Genomic DNA, 26,675 nt, shown 5'->3' with positions numbered 1-26,675 from the left:
TGGTTTTACCTGTAATAGGGTATGATATAGTTGATTATAGTTAGATTGTAATGAAATGCTCTTACAGTGATGATAACACTTTTTTAAAGAATATTATGTAATGAGCAGCTCTGAAAATCAGTAGATTAGAGATAATGCTAGATAATACACTTAAATATGCATGTAATGTTACCACAAGTGAGGTAGGTAATAATATGATTAAGATGCAGTTGTGTCTTTGACACTGATATACTTAATTACTGTGGTTTCTTCACACTGAACAGTATCAGTATGCTATGAATGCTTACTTGATAATGGATATGGTGGCTTAAGCCACTGCAAACTATTTGCTTACTTAGATATATAGCTATGATAAATATTGGCTGATAGCTAGGTTAGGCTAGATTATGTAAGAATTATTCCAATGCAAAATCAAGAAGTTTCTTATGTATTTGGCATTGAAATATTCGGTAAACGAATGATCATAAATATCTAGGTACAAAGGACCATTATTATCTAGGTTCGAAGGACCATTAATGTGGGAAAAACCTGCTGGGATTGATATAAGAGGAGACTACCAGGGACTTATACTGAACTAAATTAAAAAATTACTGTCTGCAAATTAATTCAACTAAAGTCTCTAGCTAGGGTTGTAAATCCTAGCCCCTCTTTTCCTAATGACAGATTGTGGGCTGTAAGGGACAGGTGGGGTGAATGACTTTGTTGATAGAAGTTTCAGTCCACCTGTAGACAGGGATCTCACATCAGCTTGTATTTTATACAAGGATAAGATTTAATAAATTCAGTTATCTGACTGAACACTGGCTCTGTTTAAATCAGGGATTTAAACATACATAGTCTAACCTAGCACCATAACTATTAACAGCCAATATGTACTTATACTATAAACAACAAATTAAATTGTAAAAGTATAATAAATGACCTTAAATGTAGTCTAAATACTGTTAACTAAGTACTAGAAATCATTCAATTAAATGAACTTATATGATAACTTAAAAAATAACTAAGCAAGCAATTGATAACTTAATTTATATATTCAAGTATATATGCAATGTATTTATTCATTTTAAGATACAGTTAGCTTGACTGAATCTTTTCCAACACTATGGACACTTGTGAGGTTTTTACTTATTGAGGCTGAATTCTTTTCTGACACAATGGACACTCACGAGTCTAGTGCTGGATAATATTCACAGCTACACTACAATTTTAATAAACGTACCGATGAATGAGGCTTTGCCTCGCTTTATTACCGACAGACAGATTTATAGAATATTAAAGTTATACAAGCATACAATTGGCCAACTAATACGCTACTGTAATAAACTTCAATATACTTATCTGTAGCCGGGTGCCTGTCTGACAAGTTTGCCAGACTGATTAACTCTCTTGTCGAGTTTAGGCACTATATTTTGCTACAGCATTGCTGTTTGATGATCTGGTAGCGTTGCTACGTGATTGTCCCTGCTGTTGCAGAAGAATGAGTTGATAAAGATAAAGAATGAAGGTGGAGGAAACCGTGTCACCGTGATCTCCACTATATACTCTTATTTTATATAAATGTTCTAGGATTTTCCTTGTAGATATTGTCCAGGTACTCCCCCAGTTCTAGAGAGTGTTCACTGGCGATAAAAATATTAGATAAGGTGTCCTTGAGCTGGTAATGTTCGCTAAGGATCAGTCACTTGTTCACTCAGTTGTAAACAAACGCGAAGTGCCCTCGGGCTTTGTTGGTGGGCGCTTCACTCCCCCCCCCATCGCCCTACCATGCTCTCTGAGCACGGTAGCCTTCTATGAATATTGATTGATTATTTTTACAGTACAATACAATACAATACAATACAATTTTATTTAGGTAAGGTACATACATACAATAAATATTTACAAGGATTGTTTAACTTATAGGTATAGCTAGTACATACAATGCCTAAAGCCACTATTACGCAAAGCGTTTCGGGCATGATAAACTTAAATGACAAGCTTAATACGAATTGAGCATAATGAGTAGAATGAAAACAAGAAAAGAAAACATAGATGAAAAAGCAGCACAAATACAATTATGTCCACAAACATCGCTCTTTAAAGAAAAAAACAGACATTGGTTGACAATAGAAGGGTAAGGTAGGTTACAGGGAATTTATTAGGTATAGCTTCGCTTTTAACTTAAACTGGTTGAGAGAGGTACAGTCTTTAACATGGTTGGGAAGGTCATTCCACATTCTGGGCCCCTTGATTTGTAGAGCATTTCTAGTTTGATTAAGTCGTACTCTAGGAATATCAAAACTGTATTTATTTCTGGTGTGATGCTCATGGGTTCTGATACAACCTTCTATGAAGCTTTTGAGATCAGGATTGGCATTATAGTTTAGCGTTTTATATATGTATAATACACATGAGAGAATGTGCAGTGACTTAATGTCTAACATATTCAGAGATTTAAGTAGGGGTACCGAGTGGTGTCTGGGGCCAGAATTGGATATTGTCCTAATAGCAGCTTTGTGTTGAGTAATTAGAGGACGTAAGTGATTTTGGGTAGTAGAGCCCCAAGCACAAATACCATAGTTGAGATATGGATAGATAAGGGAGTAATAGAGAGTCACCAGGGCAGGGTGTGGTACATAATATCTGATCTTAGAAAGAATGCCCACAGTTTTTGAAACTTTTTTTGATATGTTTAGAATGTGTCCCTGGAAATTAAGCTTGTGGTCAATGAGAATGCCAAGGAATTTGCCATCTAATTTGTTACAAATTTGGGTATTGTTTATTTTGAGATTTATTTGATTAGAGGATTTATTGCCAAACAGAATATAAAAGGTTTTGTCAATGTTAAGGGTGAGTTTGTTGGCAGTTAGCCACAGATGGACTTTATTTAGCTCAGTATTTACTGTGGCATTTAGAGCAAGGGGATCAGGACTGGAGTAAATGAAGGTTGTGTCGTCAGCAAATAGAATTGGTTTGAGGTGTTGGGAGGCATTTGGAAGGTCATTAATGTAGATGAGAAAGAGGAGAGGGCCAAGTATGCTGCCCTGGGGAACACCAATGTTGATGGGTAGGGTGGGAGAAATTGTATTATTCACAGAAACATATTGGAGCCTGTCAGTAAGGTAGGATTTGAGGTATTGTAGGGAGTGTCCTCTGACTCCATAATGATGTAATTTAAGAAGAAGGTTTTGGTGGTTGACAGTGTCAAAAGCTTTACGCAGGTCCACAAACAACCCAACAGAGAACTCATTTTTATCAAGAGCTGTATGAATCGAGTTAAGCATACTAATAAGTGCATCGTTAGTGCTTTTTTTGGGTCTGAAGCCATATTGGCAAGGGCTAAGTATATTGAGTTTGGCTAGATATGAGTAAAGCTGCTTATAGATTAGTTTTTCAAAATTTTTTGACAAGTTTGGCAGGATAGATATAGGTCTGTAGTTGTTAACATCTGTGAGATTACCACATTTGTGGACAGGCGTTACTCTCGCTTTTTTTAGAATGTCTGGGAAGGTTTGGAGTTCAAGTGACTTGTTGAAGAGCAAAGCAATAGCAGGGGCTAAAGATCTGGAGGCTTTTTTGTAAATTAAAGTTGGTATCTCCTCAAGGGCACCAGACTTGGTTTTAAGGGAAAGGATTATCTCATTGACGTCAGTGGAATTAATAGGCTTTAGGTACAGAGACTGTGGATAGTTACCTGAAAGATAGTCATTAATGTCTGTACTGGAAGATGGAATATCATTTGCAAGGGATGAACCAATGGAAGAGAAGAACCTATTGAACTCAGTAGCAGAATCAGAGGCTGAAAGCTGACCATCGTTATTAGACAGGAGAGTCAGTTTGTTATTTAAAGACTTCTTTGATCCCAATATTTGAGAAATTGTTCTCCAAGTTTGTTTAATGTTGCTCTTTATTTGGGTAAATTTATCTTCGTAGTATTTAGTTTTGGCTCGTCTAATTATCTTAGACAGCAATAATGAGTAATTCTTTGAGAATTCTTTGGAGACAATTCCTAACCTATACTTCTTCTCAAGGTCATGTTTTTTATTAATAGATTTAAGTATTCCCTTTGTAAGCCAGGGATTGTTAAGCCTTTTGGTTGTGACTTGTTTTGTAAGCATAGGACAGTCGGTATTATAAAGGCTAAGAGTTTTTTGAAGAAAAGATTGTACTGCAAGGTTGATGTCCACTATGTTACCTAACTCGGACTCCCAGTTGACATTATCAGCAGCAGTTATAAAATTGTCTATAGCAGTTTCATTGTGCAGTCTAAAACGTATCACTCTTGACTCAAGAGGTGGTTTGCTAATGTTAGTTAAGAGAAATGTGGGGTAATGATCTGTAGTGCTATCGGTGATTATACCTGAAGTAAGCGGAGAGGTTATGTTTGTCCAGATGTGATCGAGCGTCGTGGCAGTGCTATCAGTGATTCTAGTAGGTCTAGTGATTAAGGGTATGAGGAAGCAGGAATTCATACAGTTGAGGAAGCTAACAGCAGTGGGGTGTTCAGGCTCGCAGAGGTCAATATTAAAGTCCCCTGCGATAATTAGGTGGTTTTTGTTCAGTCTGTTATCAAGTATTAGATTTCTAAGGTTTAAGTTGAATTCGGACACATCAGTGTTAGGAATTCTATAAACTGCACCCACAGTCAGGACAGACTCGGCACCCTTGACTCTGAAGCTGGCGAAGATATACTCCCCATAGCAGTCTCTGGTTCTAATTTCTTTTAAGCATGTTAGTTCTTGGTGGTAGTAAAGAGCAGTGCCACCACCTCTCTGAATTTGACGACAGTTGTGAATTGCTGAGTAGTTAGGCATGTTAAAGAGCTGAGTAGTATCCTCTTTCAACCATGTTTCAGTAAGTATAATAAAAGAGAATTTGTTGTCAATAGCTTCAATCAAGGCACTAACATCATCGAAGTGTTTACCTAGGGATCTAACGTTCAAATTGATTACAGAGATATTGTGATTATGAGTTAATACATTGTTTACATCATGTGCTGCAAAATATCTGCAATTTAGATCATTAACGTGATAATTGTCATAGATAGTGGATAAGAGGTTAAGTTCAGGGTCTATACTTGTCTGCATAAAAAAAGCTGATTGCAGGAAAAACAAGGGAAGAAAGGCAAATAACAAGGTAGAAATAAGCTATAAAATAGGGAAAAAGATGTACACAATACAGAACAAAGCAAACTCAAAAGGGGCTTACAGGGGTACAATGGAGTAAGGGAGTATGGCTAGGCTATGCATCCTAGGTAATAAATGAGATTAACGAAAAAACATATAAACATGACTATACAAAACACAAGATATAGAAATACAAAACAAAAATATAAACAAGACTAAGCAATACAAAAACAAATTGAGCAAAAATGAAAAATGAGGTAGATTGCTTACAAGTACTCTCAGGTACACTGTAAGTAACAATTTGCAATTTGAGATACAGGCAAAGCCAGGGGTACAATGGAGTAAGGGAGCATGGCGAGGCTAGGCAACCTAGGTAATAAATGGAATCAAAGAAAAGTTGAATAATAAGCATAGGCAAAGTTAAGCTAATGATTATTAATTATAAATAGTTCAGTTATGACTGTATAATTAATAAGACCTGAAGAACTATTTATGCACTCAATTAAAAAATTTCAGTAAATGACTAGTTAAGAGTAAGTTAAAAATTAAGTCAGAAAATGAAACAATGAGACTTAGGAAACCTAGCCCCACTAGTTGACAGGGGGTTAATTAAGTTAATTCACTGGGAGTGATAATGAGCTGAGACAGACCACATTGGGAGAGGAAAGCGTTGAGGTTCTCTTCTTTAGTAATAGTGAACATTTTGCCCTCTGCGGTTTTTCTCACCTTTATCAGTCCATCTCTAACGAAGCACTGATGAATCGCATCTGGGTTTTTTTGACGGATTTGACGCAGGCGGTAGAGGAGGTGCTGTCTGTTCCTAGTCAAGCACTCGTTGATGTATAATCCCGTCCGTTGGGCTACAGCTGTCCGGACTAGATTGGATTTCGTGAACTGGGAAGACAGCTTCAGGCGAATTTTCCGTTGGTTTTGACTTGGATTCTTTTTGCCTACTCTGTAGGCAGCAATAACGTCAGATTTGTTTAGAATCTGCAATTTGTCTTTTATGAGATCCAGAGCTATTTCGACACAGTTTTCACCATCATGTTCCACAGGTATATCTTGGGACGACACTATAACAGAGTCTAGCAGCTTTTGCTGGTCTTGTTCATCCTGGGAGACAGAACGCTTGGCTGAAAATGTACTGATACATGCAGTCATTTTGTTGCGGGCTTCCTCCTGTTTTTTAATGGCTTCATCAGTTTTCAGAAGGTTGCTTTCCTCACGGAGATCATTTAAATCATGCTGTAGTTGGTCTTGGCTTGCCTTGCAGTTTCTAATTTCCTCGCGGAGGAGGGTTATTTCTTGTTGTTGTTGTTGGAGATTAGCGCGGATCGCTAGATTCTCATTAAGAAGACTCAAGATGATAGCATTTTGAGACTCGAGGACTTGGCACAACTTTTTGAACCACTGATTCTCGGCCCAGTTATAGAATTCCGGTGAGGGACCGGAAGCTCGCTTGAGTTGCTTTAGTGGGATGCTAGCATGTCCATAGGAGAGGGTTGAGATGTCTCTGCTCCCTTGCTCAAAGGGGTGGAGGGGAGGGCAGCACCGCTGCCCTGGACCCCAGAGCTTCCAGACGGAGAAACACGAATATTGTTTAAGTTGGCCGGGATGGTTGCCTTGTTAAGGGGTTTGTTGTCCTTCTTTCTCTGCACAGCCCCATGTTTAGGAGACATGATTGGTTAGAATGGACTGGGGGTATATGTTGTGAAGAAACTTGCGTCAGGCAGCGCGGTAGCGGCAGCAGGCACTGGTACTCACAGCCGTAGAGGAATGTTTTGAAACTTAATTGAGATGGAATGAGTTGATTTTGGTCGGTTACTTTGGTTTTGCTATAACATGCTAGGACTCCATGTACTTAGCTGCCTGTGGGTGGCGGTCTACATCATCTGGCAATAGTATAAGGGCTGATATACAGCTTAGAGTGAGGAGCGCAGCGTGATCACGTTGGTCTCGTAGCGTAGCTCGAGACCACGCTACGAGTTATCTAGACTTATGATTAAGATAAGATGTGATTATAATATAATTAGATATAAGATTTAAAGATTATAAGTAGTATTTGAAAGTACCACTGAATCTTATTAAGGATTCGATATTATCCCTACCGGATGTTGAATAAATGTTCCAATAGTTTTTTAATTAACAAATCCTTCTAGAAGCTTCTGGATCCTTGAGAGATCATGTACAAAGTCACGTAGGCATCAAAAGGGCCCTGTTGTGTACGTGTTCATGTGGACATTGTCATCCAGGATCAAGCTATATAATGAATCTTTAATGATTCTAATATGATTTTGATACGATTTAGATATGATTTTGATATGATATAGAAATGATATAGAAATTATACATTTCTAAGATGATTATTAAATATGGTGGGTAAAAATTTCCCACAACATAGCCTTCCCGGTTTGGTGCCTTCTTTTGATAATTACCTTACCACAGGTCCTCAGGTGTAATGAAGCCTTTGCCTCGTTACCAAACCATTCACAGAGTTTCAGATATCCCAATCCTGGTTCACCAGTGGGTACTGAGCAAATCACTGTATGCACTCACTCGTCCCTTCCACAAAGCGTTGCTTCTTGCCCTAGGAACAGTGTCGTCACTCCTAAATTCTCAGTGAACATGACCCGGTCACAGCTAGGCCTGCCCGCCACACCTTCCAGACCCTCAGCGTCAGGCGCCGCCCCTCTAGCGTTGTCGCCAACCGATTCTTCAAGTTTGGCACTAATCTGCTCAATGAACTTGCCTTCTTCTTGCTTCTCGGAAGCGCAGTCTCCAATAATAATGGTGGGCTGCGATGGCTAGCTCTAATCCAATGAGAAAGGCTTGTAGAGCCTCAAATCCTCGAGAGCAGACCGAGGCGCGTCCTCTCACCTCAACAGTCAGGTCAACTCTGACGTTGGCGCCGCCTGGGGCACTCGGTGACGTCACGGCGGGCTCTGATTGGTCGCCCGTGACCTAAGTCACCCAATCCGCACTTGGCTAGCGTTTTCTACAAAATGGTGGATCTGCAGGTAGGGGGTACTACTTCATTTGTATCTGGGCACCTCTTTCCCCTTACCTTGAAACTTATAATGTAAATTTCTCCCTTATCTGGCGACGATCTCGTCGCCGCATATACCAACAGACTCCCTGTATCTCAGAAATTCAGTAGAGAAAGCTGATATGACTCTTAAAGCAGGCAAACAGAAGAAATAGGAGAGGGCACCGTAAAAATGGATATATACGAGCCTGTGATTTCATATCTCATTCTGAAGTACTGCCCTCAAAGTTCATTTAAATTGTTACTTGACATTGTCATTAATTTGAGTTAGCTTGGGATCCAGCCCAGAGCCTCAAGCACTGAATGCAATTTCGGTGAGAGGTTCCATCTCCTACCTGCTAGATTTGCTTGCAAGTAAGTTGCAGAGCGAACGACCTAAGTGTGGAAGGTCCGGTATTGCTTGTTCAGTAGAAGTCCATCGTGGCCTTTATCTCCACCTGGAGTATCTGGACCTTGGCTTCTTGCTCACGCCTCCGGGGCGCATTCATTTGTTTGTCGCTTGGCTGTTGTGACTCCTGCAAAGTGACCTCTTGCTGCATGGGGGGCTGCTGGTGTTGGTGCAGTTGCATGCATTTGCAGGTTGTTGCAGGGGGCAACAATAACCAAAGCAAACATTCGAATCCACATCCCAACAACCGGTCTGTCACTCACTGTGGTTATTGGTACATATCTTGGGCACGTGTTTTGTGATATTGTGCATATTGTCTAATGTAAAGTTACCCCTTGTGAAAGTTATGCTGGTCTTCACTTGATAGCTAGTTATTATGGAGCTGATGTTATAAGCATTCTACCCGACAGGAGTGGAGTGTGTGGACGCTGCTGGGGAGGTGGCAGAGCCCACCCACTGCTTACTTGGGGACCACATAGTGCCAGAGAGCAGCGTTGAGTGCCAGGTGTCATGTAAGGAGGCGTGTGTCATCTCGTCGTGGTCAGCATGGACAGTATGTCCTACTCATCCACCCTGCGGCCACTCCTCCATCAGGACACGTCAACTTCTGGGTGAGTGTTCTTATAACTCCTGAAAGATATATCATGTCCTCCGTGGCCACACCTCCATCAGGACACAAGTTTTGGCTAAGATGGTTTACACCAAGACGATAATGCTGAGACGGTCTACTGCAAGACAATAATGATAAATTTATTACTGACCTCCTCAATGTTCCTACATCTAGGAGATTAACCTAAAATAATAAATTCAACAAGCTAGTCCACTGAATGGTATTTAGGACTTATGGTTGCTGGAAGTAAATAATAGAACCCTTGATGAGACAAGTGCTCCTTGGTGCTAGTGTCTTTGAGGGAGACCCAACAAGTGGTGATGATGAAGTGTTCATTTACCTCCAGAATGAATAAATTTCAGTCAGCTTGTAAAATTAAACCTTAATTGTATTGCAGCATGCACTGGTATCGTTTATTTGTTTGTTTTGGCCTAGTCTTATAGTTCTGGTTTCTTGTCACATATTACTATACTTAAATAATGGCAGGAATGGTTGCTTTATAACTATTAAGGTAAATTTGTTACTGCGAAGTCTGTCACTAAATTTATCTTCAAGCAATTGAAAGGTATTACATAATGATTAACCTAGCTAGATATTTTTAATCAGTTGGCAAATATCTCTAACTGCTTGAGGTCGTAAGTTCATAGTATAATGGGTCTGCATAGGAAAGAGGGTTATGACAAGGGCAAGCAGTAAGGAAAAATAGATCCAAATTTTGAATGATAATCTCACCACACTCTCCTTGCTGATTATTTTTATAGTAATCCAGATCCGATGTTCAGTCTTGTATCTCAAGACTTTCTTAACCCTGTTGGCGGGCTGAAGCACTGTAATGTTGTAGAGTACTGATGAAAGGTGTGGATATGTTGTAATGGCGATCGTGGACTCTGTTGGCTATATAATGGCGTTGGTGTGGTCCACTTACAGTCTGCTTCACTGTATTACTACTCAGGTCTGGTATTATACACTCTACATTGCACTTTCTACTTATAAACAAGGTGTCTTATTATGTTTATGTGATTTAGTTAGCACACCACACTCAAGGTCCAAAGGGTGATAAACGGTTGGATATTACACAGCTTCACACACTGTGGTGTAGTCTTGGTGTTGAGAAGGACTGGCTTACCGCTTGCCACTAGATGGCTTGCTTCAGGGCCAGCACAGGAACCCGCCCGCTTTAAACATTGATTATTTACTCATATTTACCAAAGTATTTGGTTAAATAGTTAACTTTGTATTATATATATTTTTGAGCATTACCATATTGTGTTTACGAAATTTAGATTTATTTAAGTGTTGTGTTAAGAACCATTACAGACACCTCTGTTCTATGTGGCATCATAACACGGTAGATATATGGTGACCAAGTAGACTGTTCAGGGAGGGGTTGCATGGTCTTAAAATAACCAGAAGTGGACCATGGGCTCTTTGTTCAATAATACTTGCATCATGACTAATACATATGCAACATTATTTTAGCTTAGGTGGCTATTTATCACAAATGATGAGTCAACACCAGTGCAATAATGGTGAGTCAACACCAAGGCAATAATGGTGAGTCAACACCAGGGCAATAATGGTGAGTCAACACCAGGGCAATAATGGTGAGTCAACACCAAGGCAATAATGGTGAGTCAACACCAAGGCAATAATGGTGAGTCAACACCAAGGCAATAATGGTGAGTCAACACCAAGGCAATAATGGTGCGTCACTGCTGTGGTTGTCACTATGACTGTAAAGTCCAGGGCTTACAGTGATAGTGTCACTGCTGTGGTTGTCACGTAATGACCGTAGAGCCTTAACTGCTCACAGACAGTGTAGTTGTCTTATGTTGGGTTAGCGCCTAATACTTTCGAAGTCTTTAATTCTCTATAATTTTGAGGCACAAAGTACAATTTAGTAACTTTTATGAGACTTTGCGATCAATGCCTTCAAGAAGCTCTACGGAAGTATATATGTAAGTCGTTGTTTTATTTGTTTTTTTGTTTTTTTGTTGTCTTTCACTGAAAATATGTGGTAAGCTGTACTTCCGTCATGGCTTGGACCTTGTAAAATTACAGCTTCTGTATTGCCTTACAGCTTCTGGCAAAATCATTCCAGAAAGTTTATTTTGTCATAACAATAATGATATTAGGATTATGCTCGTATAGTTTAGTCTTTTGGGTTTTGTACTGATTTCCTCCTTACAGATGGCAGTGAGAGTAACCCGGAGTGTGAGGACGTCTCCCTGATGGAGAGCCAGGAGTGTCCTTGTCACAACTTCTACTCCACACCCACGGGGTCATGGTCGGTGTGTGTGGTGGGTGTGGAGCAACACGGGGGTGTGGCAGTAGCACCAGTACAGGAGCTGGGTGTGTGTGGGGTGGGGAGGCGGTACAGGGCCCTCCTCTGTACCAGGGACGATGGTGTGCTCGCTCACCCGAGGTAGGTCACACCTCCCACAATTACACACTTTCTCCACTAAAATATATATATCTAAACTTTTCCTCAGACAGCCCGATAGAAGTAATATTTCAACAGATGTTCAACTATCTGTTGAAAATAGATGTTTTCAACTAATGTTTCACTTTATTAAAAAATGTTCTCTGTTTTTCTAGGGCTGCTTCGAAAAAACAGTTTTAAACAAAATTATATTTAACTTTTAGGTAGCAGATTTTTTTGGCAAAACAAAATGAAGTAAATTATATATGCAGAGATATACAATATGTTTTGTGGTATGGTGGTGTAGGTCATGTGGGCACAGCGGGGAGGAGGAGGAGCCGTGTATGGTGGAGTGCCCCTCGGAGTGTGGTGTGGGCCCCTGGACCCCCTGGGCCGTCTGCAACGCCTCCTGTGGCTCCACACTCCAGCACAGGACCAGACAGGTCACTACCCTTTATATATATTATATATTGTTTGGCTTTATACTGAATATATATATTTTGTAAATGTCTCTCTCTCTCTCTCTCTTTGTCTCTCTCTCTGTCTGTCTCTCTCTCTCTCTTTGTCTCTCTCTCTGTCTGTCTCTCTTTGTCTCTCTCTCTCTCTCTCTCTCTCTCTCTCTCTCTCTCTCTCTCTCTCTCTCTCTCTCTCTCTCTCTCTCTCTCTCTCTCTCTCTCTCTCTCTGTCTCTCTCTCTCTCTCTCTCTCTCTCTGTCTCTGTCTCTGTCTCTCTCTGTCTCTCTCTGTCTCTCTCTCTGTCTCTCTCTCTCTCTCTCTCTCTCTCTCTCTCTCTCTCTCTCTCTCTCTCTCTCTCTCTCTCTCTCTCTGTCTCTCTCTGTCTCTGTCTCTCTCTGTCTCTCTCTCTGTCTCTCTCTCTCTCTCTCCTGTCTCTCTCTCTCTCTCTCTCTCTCTCTCTCTCTCTCTCTCTCTCTCTCTCTCTCTCTCTCTCTCTCTCTCTCTGTCTCTCTCTCTCTCTGTCTCTCTCTCTCTCTCTCTCTCTCTCTCTCTCTCTCTCTCTCTCTCTCTCTCTCTCTCTCTCTCTCTCTCTCTCTCTCTCTCTCTCTCTCTCTCTCTCTCTCTCTCTCTCTCTCTCTCTCTCTCTCTCTCTCTCTCTCTCTCTCTCTCTCTCTCTCTCTCTCTCTCTCTCTCTCTCTCTCTCTCTCTGTCTCTCTCTCTCTCTCTCTCTCTCTCTCTCTCTCTCTCTCTCTCTCTGTCTCTCTCTCTCTGTCTCTCTCTGTCTCTCTCTCTCTCTCTCTCTCTCTCTCTCTCTCTCTCTCTCTCTCTCTCTCTCTCTCTCTCTCTCTCTCTCTCTCTCTCTCTCTCTCTCTGTCTCTCTCTCTCTCTCTCTCTCTCTCTCTCTCTCTCTCTCTCTCTCTCTCTCTCTCTCTCTCTCTCTCTCTCTCTCTCTCTCTCTCTCTCTCTGTCTCTCTCTCTCTGTCTCTCTCTCTCTGTCTCTCTCTCTGTCTCTCTCTCTCTCTGTCTCTCTCTCTGTCTCTCTTCCCCCCCCCCCCTCCACTCTCCTATTCTCACTCTTCACCTTGACTGTTAAACATTGCATTGCCATCAGATCGAGGAGCCCAGCTTGTGGGGAGGACGACCTTGTCCTGAGACGAGCCAGAGCCGAGCGTGCTGGGGGCCGTGTAGTGCCGTCTGGGTGCCGGGGGGCTGGTCAGAGTGCCACATTACCAATAACACGGACTGTGGCAAAGGCATCCAAACACGAAGTGTCAGGTGAGAGTTCACATCACCTGCTTTGCATACTTTGTTGAAAGACATTGCATGTACTGGTGTCATATATATAATGAGCAAGATAATTATGCTTCATATCTTATTGTATATTTAGGGACTAAATTTGCAGATTTAACTGGAAATGTCCTATATTTTCTCTTTTAAGGCAAGAAAACATTGGTATTTCACCCCAATAGAACATTTTCACACTTAAGACATTTAATAATTGTTTTTGAAACTGATAGACTTTTTTGATCCGGTTGTTTCTGCTTCGTTACCACCGTTAGTACCCTATTAATGCAGGGATTTTCTTAACGCCGTGGGTTTCTATGCTCCTCTGTTTTAAGATCTGCTTTGGTAGGTCTAGATTTTATTGTTGATGCTGACTATGGTGTTGTAGGAGGTATGCTTGTGGATATGCTGAGCTTCGGAGTGAACGTTCTGACGTGTCCTCATGTGTGTCCAGTATTTGAAGAAGAGGAGCATCGTGGTAACATTCAAGATTTACAATAACTTCGACTTCGAAAAAAAGACTTCCATTGACAAATGGAGTAGATACATTGAAGGCTCGTAGTAATGGCAAGCGGTATCTAAAAGTTTGTGAATTGTCAAACGAGGTGCTCACTGGTATTCTTGGGCAGTGTGGCAAGGTGAAGTGTCAAGTGGAACAAGTTTACATCTGGCCAAGTGAAGGACTGTTCAACGGTGTCCACACCATGAGATTGGTGCTGGAGTAGAAAATACTGTCTTCTGTATCTGTGTTTGGTCATTGCCTCCATTAACTAATGCCGGCCAGTCTAGGACTTATTTTACGTGTGGGTTTTGATGCCACTTTGCTGCTACCTATCAATTGGAGATAGCAAACCGGTTGAACATCTTCCATAAGACCGATTTTTCCCCATTCGGTGCTGCTGGTGCTCGCACAAATGAGGACGAGGAGACTGGTAGCATGGTGATAAGTGAAGGTTCTGGTGCAGGTGTTACCCCAGCTTGTGCCCAGGACCTTGATGTGGATGTTCTGCCAGATGTGTGTAATGGGGGTAACAAGGTCGTGCATACAGCTCAAGATGTGGTGGTACATGTGGTCAAGATATTGTGACTGTGGAGGTGCATCCGGTGGGAGATCTTCTGGACGATGGAGGCGTGTCGGAATTGAAGAAGGTCGTGGAGCAGTGGTGTCCTGCACCTCAGATGGAGAGCAGTGTGGACAGCTTTCCTGGCCCACATGCGATGGTGTCGGCAAACTATTCGCCTGCTGGGGAATCTACCCTGATGTTGGACAGCAAATTCTTCGAGGGTTCTTTGCCGTACGTACAGAAACGACGGAAGATGGAGGACAAGGTGTCCATGTTTGTATTGATGGTAAAGAAGAGGATCAGGTGTGTATGGAACGAGGTGGTGAGGCATTGTAAGCCTCGGGTTTCCAGGTGGACGACATTGTTCAGAACCGGTTGTATGTTCCTATTGGTGGGGATGTGATGCAGTGGGGAGTGGGGTGTGGTTGAGTCTGAGGCTCATTGTGAGTCTGGTGATGCTTTGGAGGTAGTATTGCAGAAGGGGCATGTGACCCCAGTGCTTGGGGATCTGGTTCACAAGGAGTGCCTGAGATGTGGGATGTTATTAAGGTTTCCACTCTTGTTCCTTTGTTGGGAGTTGTTTAAAAATTGGCTAGTGTTTGGTGTTTGATGTAACTCTGAATTCTGGTTCTCCGATCGATAGATCGTATATGGATCGGTGACAGTGTGTTGTTAGCTCCCATATTATGATCCCAGTTTAGTTCTCAGATCATTGTATGATTGTTGCTAAGGTAGAGGTTTGGAGTCAGGTTCGAGTAGTGGGAAGGTGGCGGAAACTCAACTGTAGTTTGTTACGGTGTGAGGAAGTTGTTCATTAGATTAGGGTTCTCTGGGAGTCATTGGTGCACAAGAAACGGGTGTTTCCCTATCTTTTGAACTGATAGAATTGGTGTAAGAACGTGTATAAAAAAGTGTTTATTTCTCTGGCAAAGACGAGGGCTGCAGAAAGTTCGTCCTATTGAATTTGTTGCAACTCATGTTAGCCTCACTTGCAACAAATTAAATTTACTTGTAAGTGAATTGCGAGTTCGTCAGGTTTACGGAGATTTCTAAGTGCAAAAAATCTTTTTAGATTGTGTGATAAGATAGCGGAGGAGATATGATTTCGATCAGGTGTGGAGGAATGGGTGAATGGGGAACAGTTTTCTCGGTTTATGCTCCAGAAAGAGAAACTCGCTCACAGTTAACTCGCTCGCAAAATATAAAGGTTCAGTTTTATTCAATATGGATCGCGTATTTTCGTACGTTTGCGGAGATAAAGGAATACTATAAGAATGTGATAGGGCTAAGGGAATTGCAGGGTGTCTTTCTAAGTTATTACTCTCAGGTCTTGTCACATGTTGATAACCAGGCTTTGTCACGTGAGGTAGAGGGAAGTGAGATTTGGAATGTGGTTAGTATCTTGAAAAGACATATGGCTCCTGGTTGTGATAGACTTGCGGCTGAATTCTCCATTTGTTTTGGGAATGTGATTGGTGACGATTTTGTGCAAGATGTTGCCTTGGGCATGAATGGCTTGCCAAGTCCCAGTCGCTTCGGATTGTTTGGATTTTACCGAAGTTAGGTGAGTTGAGACGTTTTCTAATTGGCAAATACACCTAACTGATGTTAGGTGTATTTCTCGAGAGACGTTTTTTAGAGTCCGTGGCCGATCAATTGTTCGCTGCAACTACTTAGTTACACCCGAATGTCGTCACATGGAACGTAAATCATAGTACGTTCTCCAGAGTTGGGTGTAGTGTGTGTCTGTGACTTAATAAGACAATGTTTGTGTGATAGTGTGCTAGTCAGGAAGAGTGGTGGACCCCTGGGCGTCTAGCCTGCGCCGCCTGGCCCGGTGTCATGGCAACCAGACATACCAACCTACTTTCTGCTATGTTTGATATTCTAAGTGATTTCCAAGCAATGGAACCTAAATCAGTCGGTGAGGAAAATGTTGCTGATCGAAGTGTGTTGTGGGGGAAAACCTGGCTCCAATAACTAATAATTATATACTTCGATAGCTTTGAAGGACCACCACTTTTTGAGAAAAAGTGGAAAACAAAATAAAGCAATGGAAAAACAGATCCCAAGAACTAGTGTCCTATGGATCTTAGTGACACTATTTCTGATATAAATGGAGTCAAATTAACTTACACAAAATTGTGGGGTTACATGCTAAAAGATTAATACATCCCTAGCATTATTCTGGTGCTGGTTCTTCACCAGAGTAAATAAAATATGAAAGTAAATAAGGTTGATTATATAATATTAATTGGAGGTAAATGCTCCTCAATATACTACTAAAATGTTGAACAGTATCAGTAATTCAATGGGTTAGTATAATTGATCTCTTTTCAGAAATCACTACTGTAATTACAGAGTTATTGCTACTGATAAAAAAGGGACAGCTTAGCTGTAAATCTAGTGAGGTGTAATCAATTGCTACGCTCCACCGACGACGTGTTGCATAGGGTAAATTGTTGCACGGAACGGTGGGAAGCCTAACACCTCGGTTGGCGTCGCCTTGGTACTGAAAGGCAATTACATTGTAGAAATCTTCTACATAATAAGTAACTACAAATAAATCCTAAATCATGAGGATAACTGTAGGAAATTTCAGCCAATATCCGTGCAATTTATATTCTAGCACTGTAAATTTCTTCTCTAGAGAAATAATAAAAATAATCATCTATTCCGATTGTAAAATTACTCAAGACACGTACGGGATTTATTTGTTTGTTCTACGGCCTAACGACAACTAGCCTAAATGTTAATTGTGGCCACATAGTAACAAAAAGGTAAACCTAGCTGCCGAGCCGCGTGTCCGTTGATGTGGAGACTTGAGCAATTCTTCGTCCTCCAGCTGCTGCTTGAAAGGCGATGACTTTGGAATTGCTCATATGCTAGTCTGGGACACGGTTACTGTGCCAGATAATGTGGCACCGCTCTACTGGTCGTGGGAGCAAAATAAATGGGATCAAAACGTAGCTCTGCTACACGCTGACAATGGCGTTCGCGTCGTGCTCTCTTGTTCTCTCGTGTCTAGTGACGCTCTCTAGTCTTCCTCCTCTTCCTCATTGCGCATGCGCGGCTCTCGATAGACATCTCGAGCGTAAACGGATATGTATATATCGCAATTGACTAAGGAAGGAAGAGGTAATGACGAGTATTAATATCACATTAAATTCTTCTGTGATAAAATAGAATTTCTCGTAACATAAATTGGTTTATTAAAGTTGTGCAGCCAATCGAGGAAATTAAAGTAAAATCATTTACATCAAAGTAATTTCCTCTAGAATGTTTGATATCAACTAAATAAGGGAATTCCAGTAAGTAGTAGTATACTACGAAATTAAACTTATTAGTAAGTAACTATTTTTAGTAAAGGAAATGATAAACTGGATTCTTGTTATAAATCCAACTAAATGTGGAAAGAATTCATGTTACTGCCTGTCGTTCCTCACGTCATCACTCTGACTAGGAAGAATCTGGCAATATGTCTAAATAAATCATGATAATGATCAAATCTACAAGTTAGTGATTTTAGTAACTACTTGTGGTTAATACAAAGATGTATAAAACTGTTGGTTATTTCCAACATAACTCCGGGGAGAGAAAACTCGGGTCATAGTTCAGGTATTAGTACTAAAGTACACTTGTTTCTCTATCCTGAAGTTATATCCATGGGTTAGTAGGTTAGTACGCACCTAACGAATGTCCCGAATCTGTGGTAGATGACTCTAAGTCAACATGGGGACGTAAATAAACAGTGAAAATTATTGAATAATTCCTTTGTAAGAAACAGAAGGACATTAACAAAAATAAATTATGAATAATTGGTTTATTTAAGATTAAGGAGACCTCATCAATACAGTAAGGATACTGTCCATGGTCACTATGACTCGTAACTAATTAGTGACTTCAACTCATCACTACATCAGCGTGGTCACCTCAAGTTTATATGATAAGTTATCTACTCTTGAATAGAATCGAAATATTGTTTAAGTTTCTGTTTGCAGTTCTGAGCAGCGACTCTTGATGGTTTTGTGCTCGGTTGAGTAGAATCATGGTTCTCTGAAACTTGGGTTACAGGTATATCTGTAGAACACTCGTGTTCTGCTAACTCTAAAGGTACTAATTTTTCTAGTGTTTTCAAGGTAGTAGTGCCTCGACACTGAACTTTAACAATTCGTAATACACCATGGCAGTCAGGATGGATGTCAACAATTTTACCTATAGGCCAATCTGACCTGGGTCCATCACTGTCTACTAGGACAAGATCACCTGGTTTAAGTTGAACTTTATTGTATGGGCTTGCAGCTCCATAATGATATTCTCTTAAAGAAGTTAAATATTCACCTGTCCAGACCTCATTCCATTTCTCTATTACTCTTAAAAGGTGTTTATAACTCTCCACCAAGTCACTTGCTTTGACACACGAAGGGTCAGCTGGATCCTCGTCTCTTAGAGATATAAGAGGGCTCAGAAGACCACAATGAATCAAATGTGAGGGGTTTAGGGGGTTCTCTTTGGGAGAAATCATCTGTTAAGTAGGTTAGAGGTCTGTTGTTGACTCGTGCTTCAATTTCCACGACAAGGGTCTGTAACTCAGTGAGATTAATTTTCTGCCGGTGTAAGGTTTTTCTTAGGCAATTCTTAACAGTTCCCACCATTCTTTCGTAATAACCGCCGTGCCATGGTGCTCTCGGAGGAATAAATTTCCAATAGCATTCTCTCTGTTTGAGCACAGAGTGTACTTCTGGATGGTTCCATATTTCTTGTAAGCAAGCTTCACCTGCCACGAAGTTAGATCCATTATCTTAGATCATTAATTTTGGGCAAGATCTTCGTGCAGCAAATCGGCGAAAGGCTTGCAGAAAGGCTTCTGCACTCATGTCAGAAGTGACTTCTAAATGTACTCCGCGTGTGGTAGCACACGGGAAAAGGCAAATGTAGGCTTTCACTGGAATCTTGTCCGGTGTGCCTGTTAAAATTAGTGCTCCTGTATAGTCGATACCTGTGGTTTCAAAGGGACGAAGATGGACGACTAGCTCCTTAGGTAGGGGCGGTGGACCTGGATAAGGACACACTCGAGCATCATATCTCTTGCAGATTACACAAGACTTGATTAAAGATTTGACAGTTTGGCGACCTTGGGGAAGCCAAAAACGTTGTCTGATTTCAGTAAGAGTATCTAATACTCCACCATGCAATGTATTATGCTCATGGTAATGTAAAACTATGAGTTTAGTGATGATGTGGTGACGTGGAAGAAGTATAGGATTCTTCGTATCTAAATTTATTTCTGCGTAAAGCAGACGTCCGCCGCATCTCAAAATGTTACAGTTGTCCGAGTCAGGCCAGATACCCAGAGACTTACTCAACCTTTCGGGGAGATGTTCATATTCCTTCCCATAAGTCTCTTGTTGAGCTTGTTTGACCCAATATTTGATGGAATTAGGAAATCGATACTTGATCCCCATCTTGTTGATGAAATTAAATACCATTTCTGTAACTCTTAGTAATTTACTTAAATTGGAATAACGATGAGGATTGATAGCTAAAGTTCGAGGGGGTTCTGGATCCACAACAGGGGTAGTGACATTGGTCACAATGACTTGCAGCTTCTGTTGGGGCCACTGACCACTAACTAGCCATTGGGGTCCATTAAACCACATCTCAGTTTTAACTAATTTCTTTAAAGTCAAACCTCTGGATAAATAGTCAGCTGGATTGTCCTTGGTTGGGACATGTCTTACTTTATACCCAGCAGACAGTTCTCGAATTTCCCTTACTCGATTGCTGACATAGGGAGTTTCGTTGTTGTCGTTTTTTACCCACTGCAATACTGCCTCATTGTCTGACCACACTACTATTTCACCAAGGTGAACATTACTGAGGGTTTTGATCGGGCAATGAGCCAGTCTTGCACCTACTAATAAGGCAGTTAATTCCATTTGGGGTAGTGACCTCCTTTTAATTGGGGCTACCCTTGCCTTAGATGTAAGCAAAAATGATTGTTGAGTATTAACTAGATAGGCTACTGAACCATGCGCTTTGCCTGAAGCATCGCAGAATACATGTAAATTTGTGGGTAAATTTAGTCCTAAGGAATTTCGGGGAAACTGTAGAATACTAAGTTGGTTGTAATCAGGAATCAACTGCGGCCATTTTTCTTGGAGATCCTCCGGCAACGTTTCATCCCACCTCAAATTCCTTTGCCAGCACTACTGCATAAGGAGTTTACCCTTAATTAGAATAGGACTGAGTAGGCCTAAAGGGTCAAATGGCATGCTGACATGGGAGAGTAGTTTTCTCATGGTTAGAGGTGAATGATTGAAATCCACCGACTTGATATTCAATTTGTCTGTGGAAGTATTCCACTCATTACCTAAGACTTTCAATTTGTGAGGTACCTTATATCAGGAAATTCTTCCTCGATTATTTGGTTGAATTGTTTATTATTGGAGGCCCACGACTGTAGGTGCATGTTCGCTCCCAACAGTTCACGATTAGCCTCATGATAGATTTCCACTAGTTTATTCTCATCATTAGTGGTTCCTTGAAAATTGTCAACGTATAAATTGTTGCTAATCTCAGTCTTGTAGGGGCTATTTGACTTCTTAAGATGTGTATCCAGAGTAGCCTGGAGTAAGAATAGTGAAGATGTCGCTCCAAACAGTACGGAGTCAAATCTATTAGTAATGATTTAGCTGTTAGGATCCTGTGGATCTTTCACCCAGAAAAATTTAGTAAAATCACGATCCGTCTCTTGTAAGCCTACTCTTAAAAATGCCTTACTAATGTTTGCCGTATAAGCAAAAACACCAGAGCGAAATCATAATAAGACATCTTGTAGTCTTTGGGTTAAGCTAAGTCCAGTTTGTAGACAATCATTTAGTGACACGCTGTCTGCCTTTAATTTGGCACTACAATTAAATACAATCCTGATTGGTGTTGTAACTGAATCTTTCAGGACAGCATGATGTGGCAAATAATGGCCTGTCTTATGGTTGTCTTCTTCAACAACTTCTATAAATTTGTTAGCAAGTTGTTGCTGTATTAAAGCATGATATAGATGCAATTTATCTGGTTGCTTCCGTAGTCTTGCTAATTGAGAATTTAATTGGGTTGAGGCAATAAAATAATTTACTGGAAGCTGTGGGTGGTTCAGCTTCCACGGGAGTCTCACCCAATATTGATTATCTTGGAAAATCACAGTATCAAGATATTGTTGATACGTCCATGTGTCGTCTGGACTGCGTTGATCAGGGACTATGCCTAAGGTGTCCAAATCCCATAATTTGTGAACAGGGGGATTGGACTCATCATCCTCAGTTTGTCTCTGTCATGTAGTGGTGACTGCTCTAGGCCTAGTCACGCCACTATTGAATTAGTTGGTAGATTACTAGTAGATTTAGAATGTTGTTGGATCAACACCGGTCCTGTGAGTAGTTTACCCCCCGCAGACAGTAACAAGTTTACACCTCGTTGCCTGGTGCATCCAGTAATAAATGTATAATAAAGTCTGCTCCAATAAGAATACCTTCATCGTTAAGACAGTCTATTTATTTTATGATCCGCTAGCCTAATACCGCTGCGTTTAAGAAATTTGACTGTTTGAGCAAGACCTGTAACATGTAAATCTGAGTGGATCTTGTCAACGACTATGGCTGGAATTGAGCTGGTGCAGCCTCCTTAACGTACCAAGACCTTAACAACCTGGTAGTCACGAGATCCACTATTGGTTAGGAATCCAGAGATATTCAAATTCACTCGAGCAATAGGCTTCAGTTTCAACTGATCAACTAGCTGTTGAGAAATAAAAGGTTTTCTGCGAACCTTGGTCAAAGAGACCACGAGTGGAAATTCTAGATCCCTTGGTAATTAATTTTAATTGGGCTGTTGGTAACGTAGTTGTGTTATTCGACTCTGTTGCAAGTACACTTATGTCTTGATGCACCTTGCAATACTGTACAGAAGTAAATTTTGCAGTCTTCTTATGAGGATTGGTTGATCTTGATTCATCACTACCACACAAGGAATAATGGTGTCTACCCTTGTGGCACTTGTTGCACATACGTAAGAAGACAGTACAGCTATTGGGGTCATGAGGACCCGTGCACCTTGTGCATCTGTGTAATTCTTGCAAACGATGAATTCGGGTGTTATGGTCTGGATAAGTACTACACTTATAAGTAAGATGTTCATTATTGCAGAACAAACACCTTTTCACTGTAGGAGAAGTCGTAGGAGTGGTGCTCACTACAGGGTTTATAGGGTTCACTGTGTATGTACCTATATTTCCAGATTTCCATTTCGGAGATGATTTATTGAAATCTGGTTTTACTACAGTAGTTGCAGTACGTTGGGGTTTATGATGAGAGTTAGTAGAGAACTTTGAAACACTCTTCCCATCTTGGTTGGCTCTTTGTCTTTCGACTAGGGTATGTAAACCTTCTGTAATTTCATTCATGGTCAGAGAGGTTTTATTGTACATAGTACACAATTTATCTAAAGTTTCTTTTGATAATTTGCGCCTTACAAATACTTTTGTCATCCATTCAGCAGTCTGAATTTGGACTTTAAGGCTTAAGGCCTTGAGTAAAGACTCTAGCTCTAGTCTGAAAGTTTGGAGAGAATCTGTAGGATTATTAGCAGATGTCCAGCAATTTTTGGACTAAGATAGTAATAGTCCTTTCCTTGTTATCGTAGTTGCTCTTAAGCAATTGAACAGCTAGGTCGTAACCATCACTGGTCAGTGTTATGTTAGAGATTGCCTTCAAGGCTTCATTTCGTAACAAGCCTTGTAAATAAGTGAACTTGGTTGTTTGAGGGATGTTAGGTTTAGAGTCTACTGCATCCACGAATTTACTCCAGAAATCATCCCAACTCTCATTCTCGTTACCAGAGAATGTGGGTATATTGATCTGAGGTAATTTGACATCAGGATCTGGATGTGTAGTAGAGGCTGTTGTTAATTTGTTTTTAGCAATTTGCTTTTTAAAGGGTTGAAGTTTAATCTGTACATCATCTTCATACTGGGCTAAATCATTTACAATGTCCTCAAGTTCAGTTTCACCTATTGAAGTTTTGTAAAGTTCTCTCAAGTACAGATTCATATGTTGCTTAATATGCTTGAATTTACCTTCAGCAACTTGAAATAAGTCCTCTAATTCAATGTAGTCAACAGGTGACTGTTGTGACAGATTTTGACACTTGGTAATCTCTCGGGTCAAGTGACCTTTCAGACCGATAAGGGTCCATTTCATTTTGTCAGCCGCTTCCATCTTGTTGGGTAACGGCTGGTCTGATAGTAAATATTTATTACTGATGTAACTGGGATATTGGCTCATTCAATGGAGTTCAATATCAATATAATAGCCTAATGTATTTGAATAGACAATATTACCTCGTTTAGAGGTTAATTTACCTACCTAACCATGGATAGCTAATATTTTGAGTAGTACTCAAATGCCACTATTGGATTTTCGTCCGGCTAGCTCATCAATTATCACCATTCGATCCAACAGTGAACATTCGGCAGTACTCAAAAAAATAATACGCGAAATAATATGTTAAAAGCACAAAAAGGGTTTTGAGGATCCCACCCTAAATCAGGGTCAGCACAATCTAAATAATATGTATGTATGCCAGTACTGTCTAGTACAGTACTCACTAAATAATTCCTACCTAGGAATGACTAAATGGTTTAGGCTGCATTTGTACAAACATTAGTACAATTACAGTCTAAATATCCTACCTCATCAAAGGTTGGCATATATGCAATGGTGCAGTAATATAGATATAGTGCTATGTTTTTGGGGATTTTTTGGTTTTCATATATAGGTTTGTGCTTAGAAATACAGGAAAAAAATTATAAATATATGACACTAAGACTACTTCATGCATAAAGTATTAATAGAAATGTTGATAATAATCAATAAGTTTTAGGCTGTAATATGGGCAGTCTGCTGACAGCCGTAAATAATGAAATATACTGGTAAATAGCCTAATAATGATAACACATGATAAATAGTGTTAGTAAATGGTTAATTATGTGGGGCCAGTAATTTGGGTGAATATACTGGACCATAAATGATTAATGGTACATCCGGTTCAGTAGACCAAAATCTTCTTTTGGGCTCTGAGAAATGGTATAGAATTTAATATTAGTTGTGACTGATCCGGTTCGTTAAGGACCAAAATTTTGTGGGGGAAAACCTGGCTCCAATAACTAATAATTAAATATATACTTCGATAGCTATGAAGGACCACCACTTTTTGAGAAAAAGTGGAAAACAAAATAAAGCAATGGAAAACCTGATCCCAAGAACTAGTGTCCTATGGATCTTAGTGAAACTGTGTTTCTGATATAAATGGAATCAAATTAACTTAAACAAAATTGGGGGGTTACATGCTAAAAGATTAATACATCCCTAGCATTATTCTGGTGCTGGTTCTTCACCAGAGTAAATAAAATATGATAGTAAAAAAGGTTGATTATATAATATTAATTGGAGGTAAATGCTCCTCAATATACTACTGAAATGTTGAACAGTATCAGTAAATCAATGGGTTAGTATAATTGATCTCTTTTAGAAATCACTACTGTAATTACAGAGTTATTGCTACAGATAAAAAAGGGACAGCTTAGCTGTAAATCTAGTGAGGTGTAATCAGTTGCTACGCTCCACCGACGACGTGTTGCATAGGGTAAATTGTTGCACGGAACGGTGGGAAGCCTAACACCTCGGTTGGCGTCGCCTTGGTACTGAAAGGCAATTACATTGTAGAAATCTTCTACATAATAAGTAATTACAAATAAATCCTAAATCATGAGGATAACTGTAGGAAATTTCAGCTAATATCTGTGCAATTTATATTCAAGCACTGTAAATTTCTTCTATAGAGAAATAATAAAAATAATCATCCATTCAGATTGTAAAATTACTCAAGACACGTACGGGATTTATTTGTTTGTTCTACGGCCTAACGATAACTAGCCTAAATGTTAATTGTGGCCACATAGTAACAAAAAGGTAAACCTAGCTGCCGAGCCGCGTGTCCGTTGATGTGGAGACGTGAGCAATTCTTCGTCCTCCTCCTGCCGCTTGAAAGGCGATGACTTTGGAATTGCTCATATGCTAGTCTGGGACACGGCTACTGTGCCAGATAACGTGGCACCGCTCTACTGGTCGTGGGAGCGAAATAAATGGGATCAAAACGTAGCTCTGCTACACGCTGACAATGGCGTCCGCGTAGTGCTCTGTTGTTCTCTCGTGTATAGTGACGCTCTCTAGTCTGCCTCCTCTTCCTCAATGCGCATGCGCGGCTCTCGATAGACATCTCGAGAGTAAATGGATATGTATATATCGCAATTGACTAAGGAAGGAAGAGGTAATGACGAGTATTAATATGACATTAAATTCTTCTGTGATAAAATAGAATTTCTCGTAACATAAATTGGTTTATTAAAGTTGTGCAGCCAATCGAGGAAATTAAAGTAAAATCATTTACATCAAAGTAATTTCCTCTAGAATGTTTGATATCAACTAAATAAGGGAGTTCCAGTAAGTAGTAGTATACTACAAAATTAAACTTATTAGTAAGTAACTCTTTTTAGTAAAGGAAATGATAAACTGGACTCTTGTTATAAATCCAACTAAATGTGGAAAGAATTCATGTTACTGCCTGACGTTCCTCACGTCGTCACTCTGACTAGGAAGAATCTGGCAATATGTTTAAATAAATCATGATAATGATCAAATCTACAAGTTAGTGATTTTAGTAACTACTTGTGGTTAATACAAAGATGTATAAAACTGTTGGTTATTTCCATCATGTGTTGCAGTCAAATGATGAAATAGAATTAGATGTAAATTTGGATAGCGACTGTGGGTGCCAACTGGAACAATCACGGAGAGCGAGAAGAAATTCTAGGCGTTCGGACTCTGCTGATGGGGAGGAAATAGTAGGCAATGATGACAGTAAAAGGGGAAACCTGTGTGAAGAATGTGGAAGTGGGCGGTAGGGTACCCACACAGCAAGGGGAACGCCCACCCAGGCCTCCTCTTGTTCCCCGAGCTGACTATGTGTGCCTGACATTCACAGCTGGAACAACCACCTAAGCAAAGCTTGTATAGTTCCAACAACTTTCTAATGACTTCCTCACAACATTACTAGATTTAGTCCGACCTTGAGTAACATCAGCATCTATATGTCCTGTAAACACGACGATATCACTCAACTGGTTGAAGGTAAGATTGGTAATGTTGTTTTTACTAGAATAGACATCATCAATCGCCCTAAAAAA

At 40.3% G+C, this 26,675-nt stretch overlaps 1 protein-coding gene across 1 annotated transcript in view; it reads left to right on the top strand.

The window, feature by feature from the left end:
- The window catches only part of LOC123767801 (thrombospondin type-1 domain-containing protein 7B), a 1,125,288-nt gene that overhangs the window by 970,850 nt on the left and 127,763 nt on the right, over nucleotides 1-26,675 (top strand). Inside the window, exons 13-16 of the mRNA XM_069310712.1 lie at nucleotides 8,953-9,153; nucleotides 11,343-11,577; nucleotides 11,882-12,017; nucleotides 13,141-13,304. Of these exons, the coding sequence (XP_069166813.1) occupies nucleotides 8,953-9,153; nucleotides 11,343-11,577; nucleotides 11,882-12,017; nucleotides 13,141-13,304 (736 nt within the window). The remainder of the gene's footprint in view (nucleotides 1-8,952; nucleotides 9,154-11,342; nucleotides 11,578-11,881; nucleotides 12,018-13,140; nucleotides 13,305-26,675) is intronic.

This window comes from Procambarus clarkii, chromosome 67 (assembly GCF_040958095.1).
Source record: "Procambarus clarkii isolate CNS0578487 chromosome 67, FALCON_Pclarkii_2.0, whole genome shotgun sequence".
Lineage (NCBI taxonomy): Eukaryota > Metazoa > Arthropoda > Malacostraca > Decapoda > Cambaridae > Procambarus > Procambarus clarkii.
This window is presented reverse-complemented; position numbering and strand designations above follow the sequence as displayed.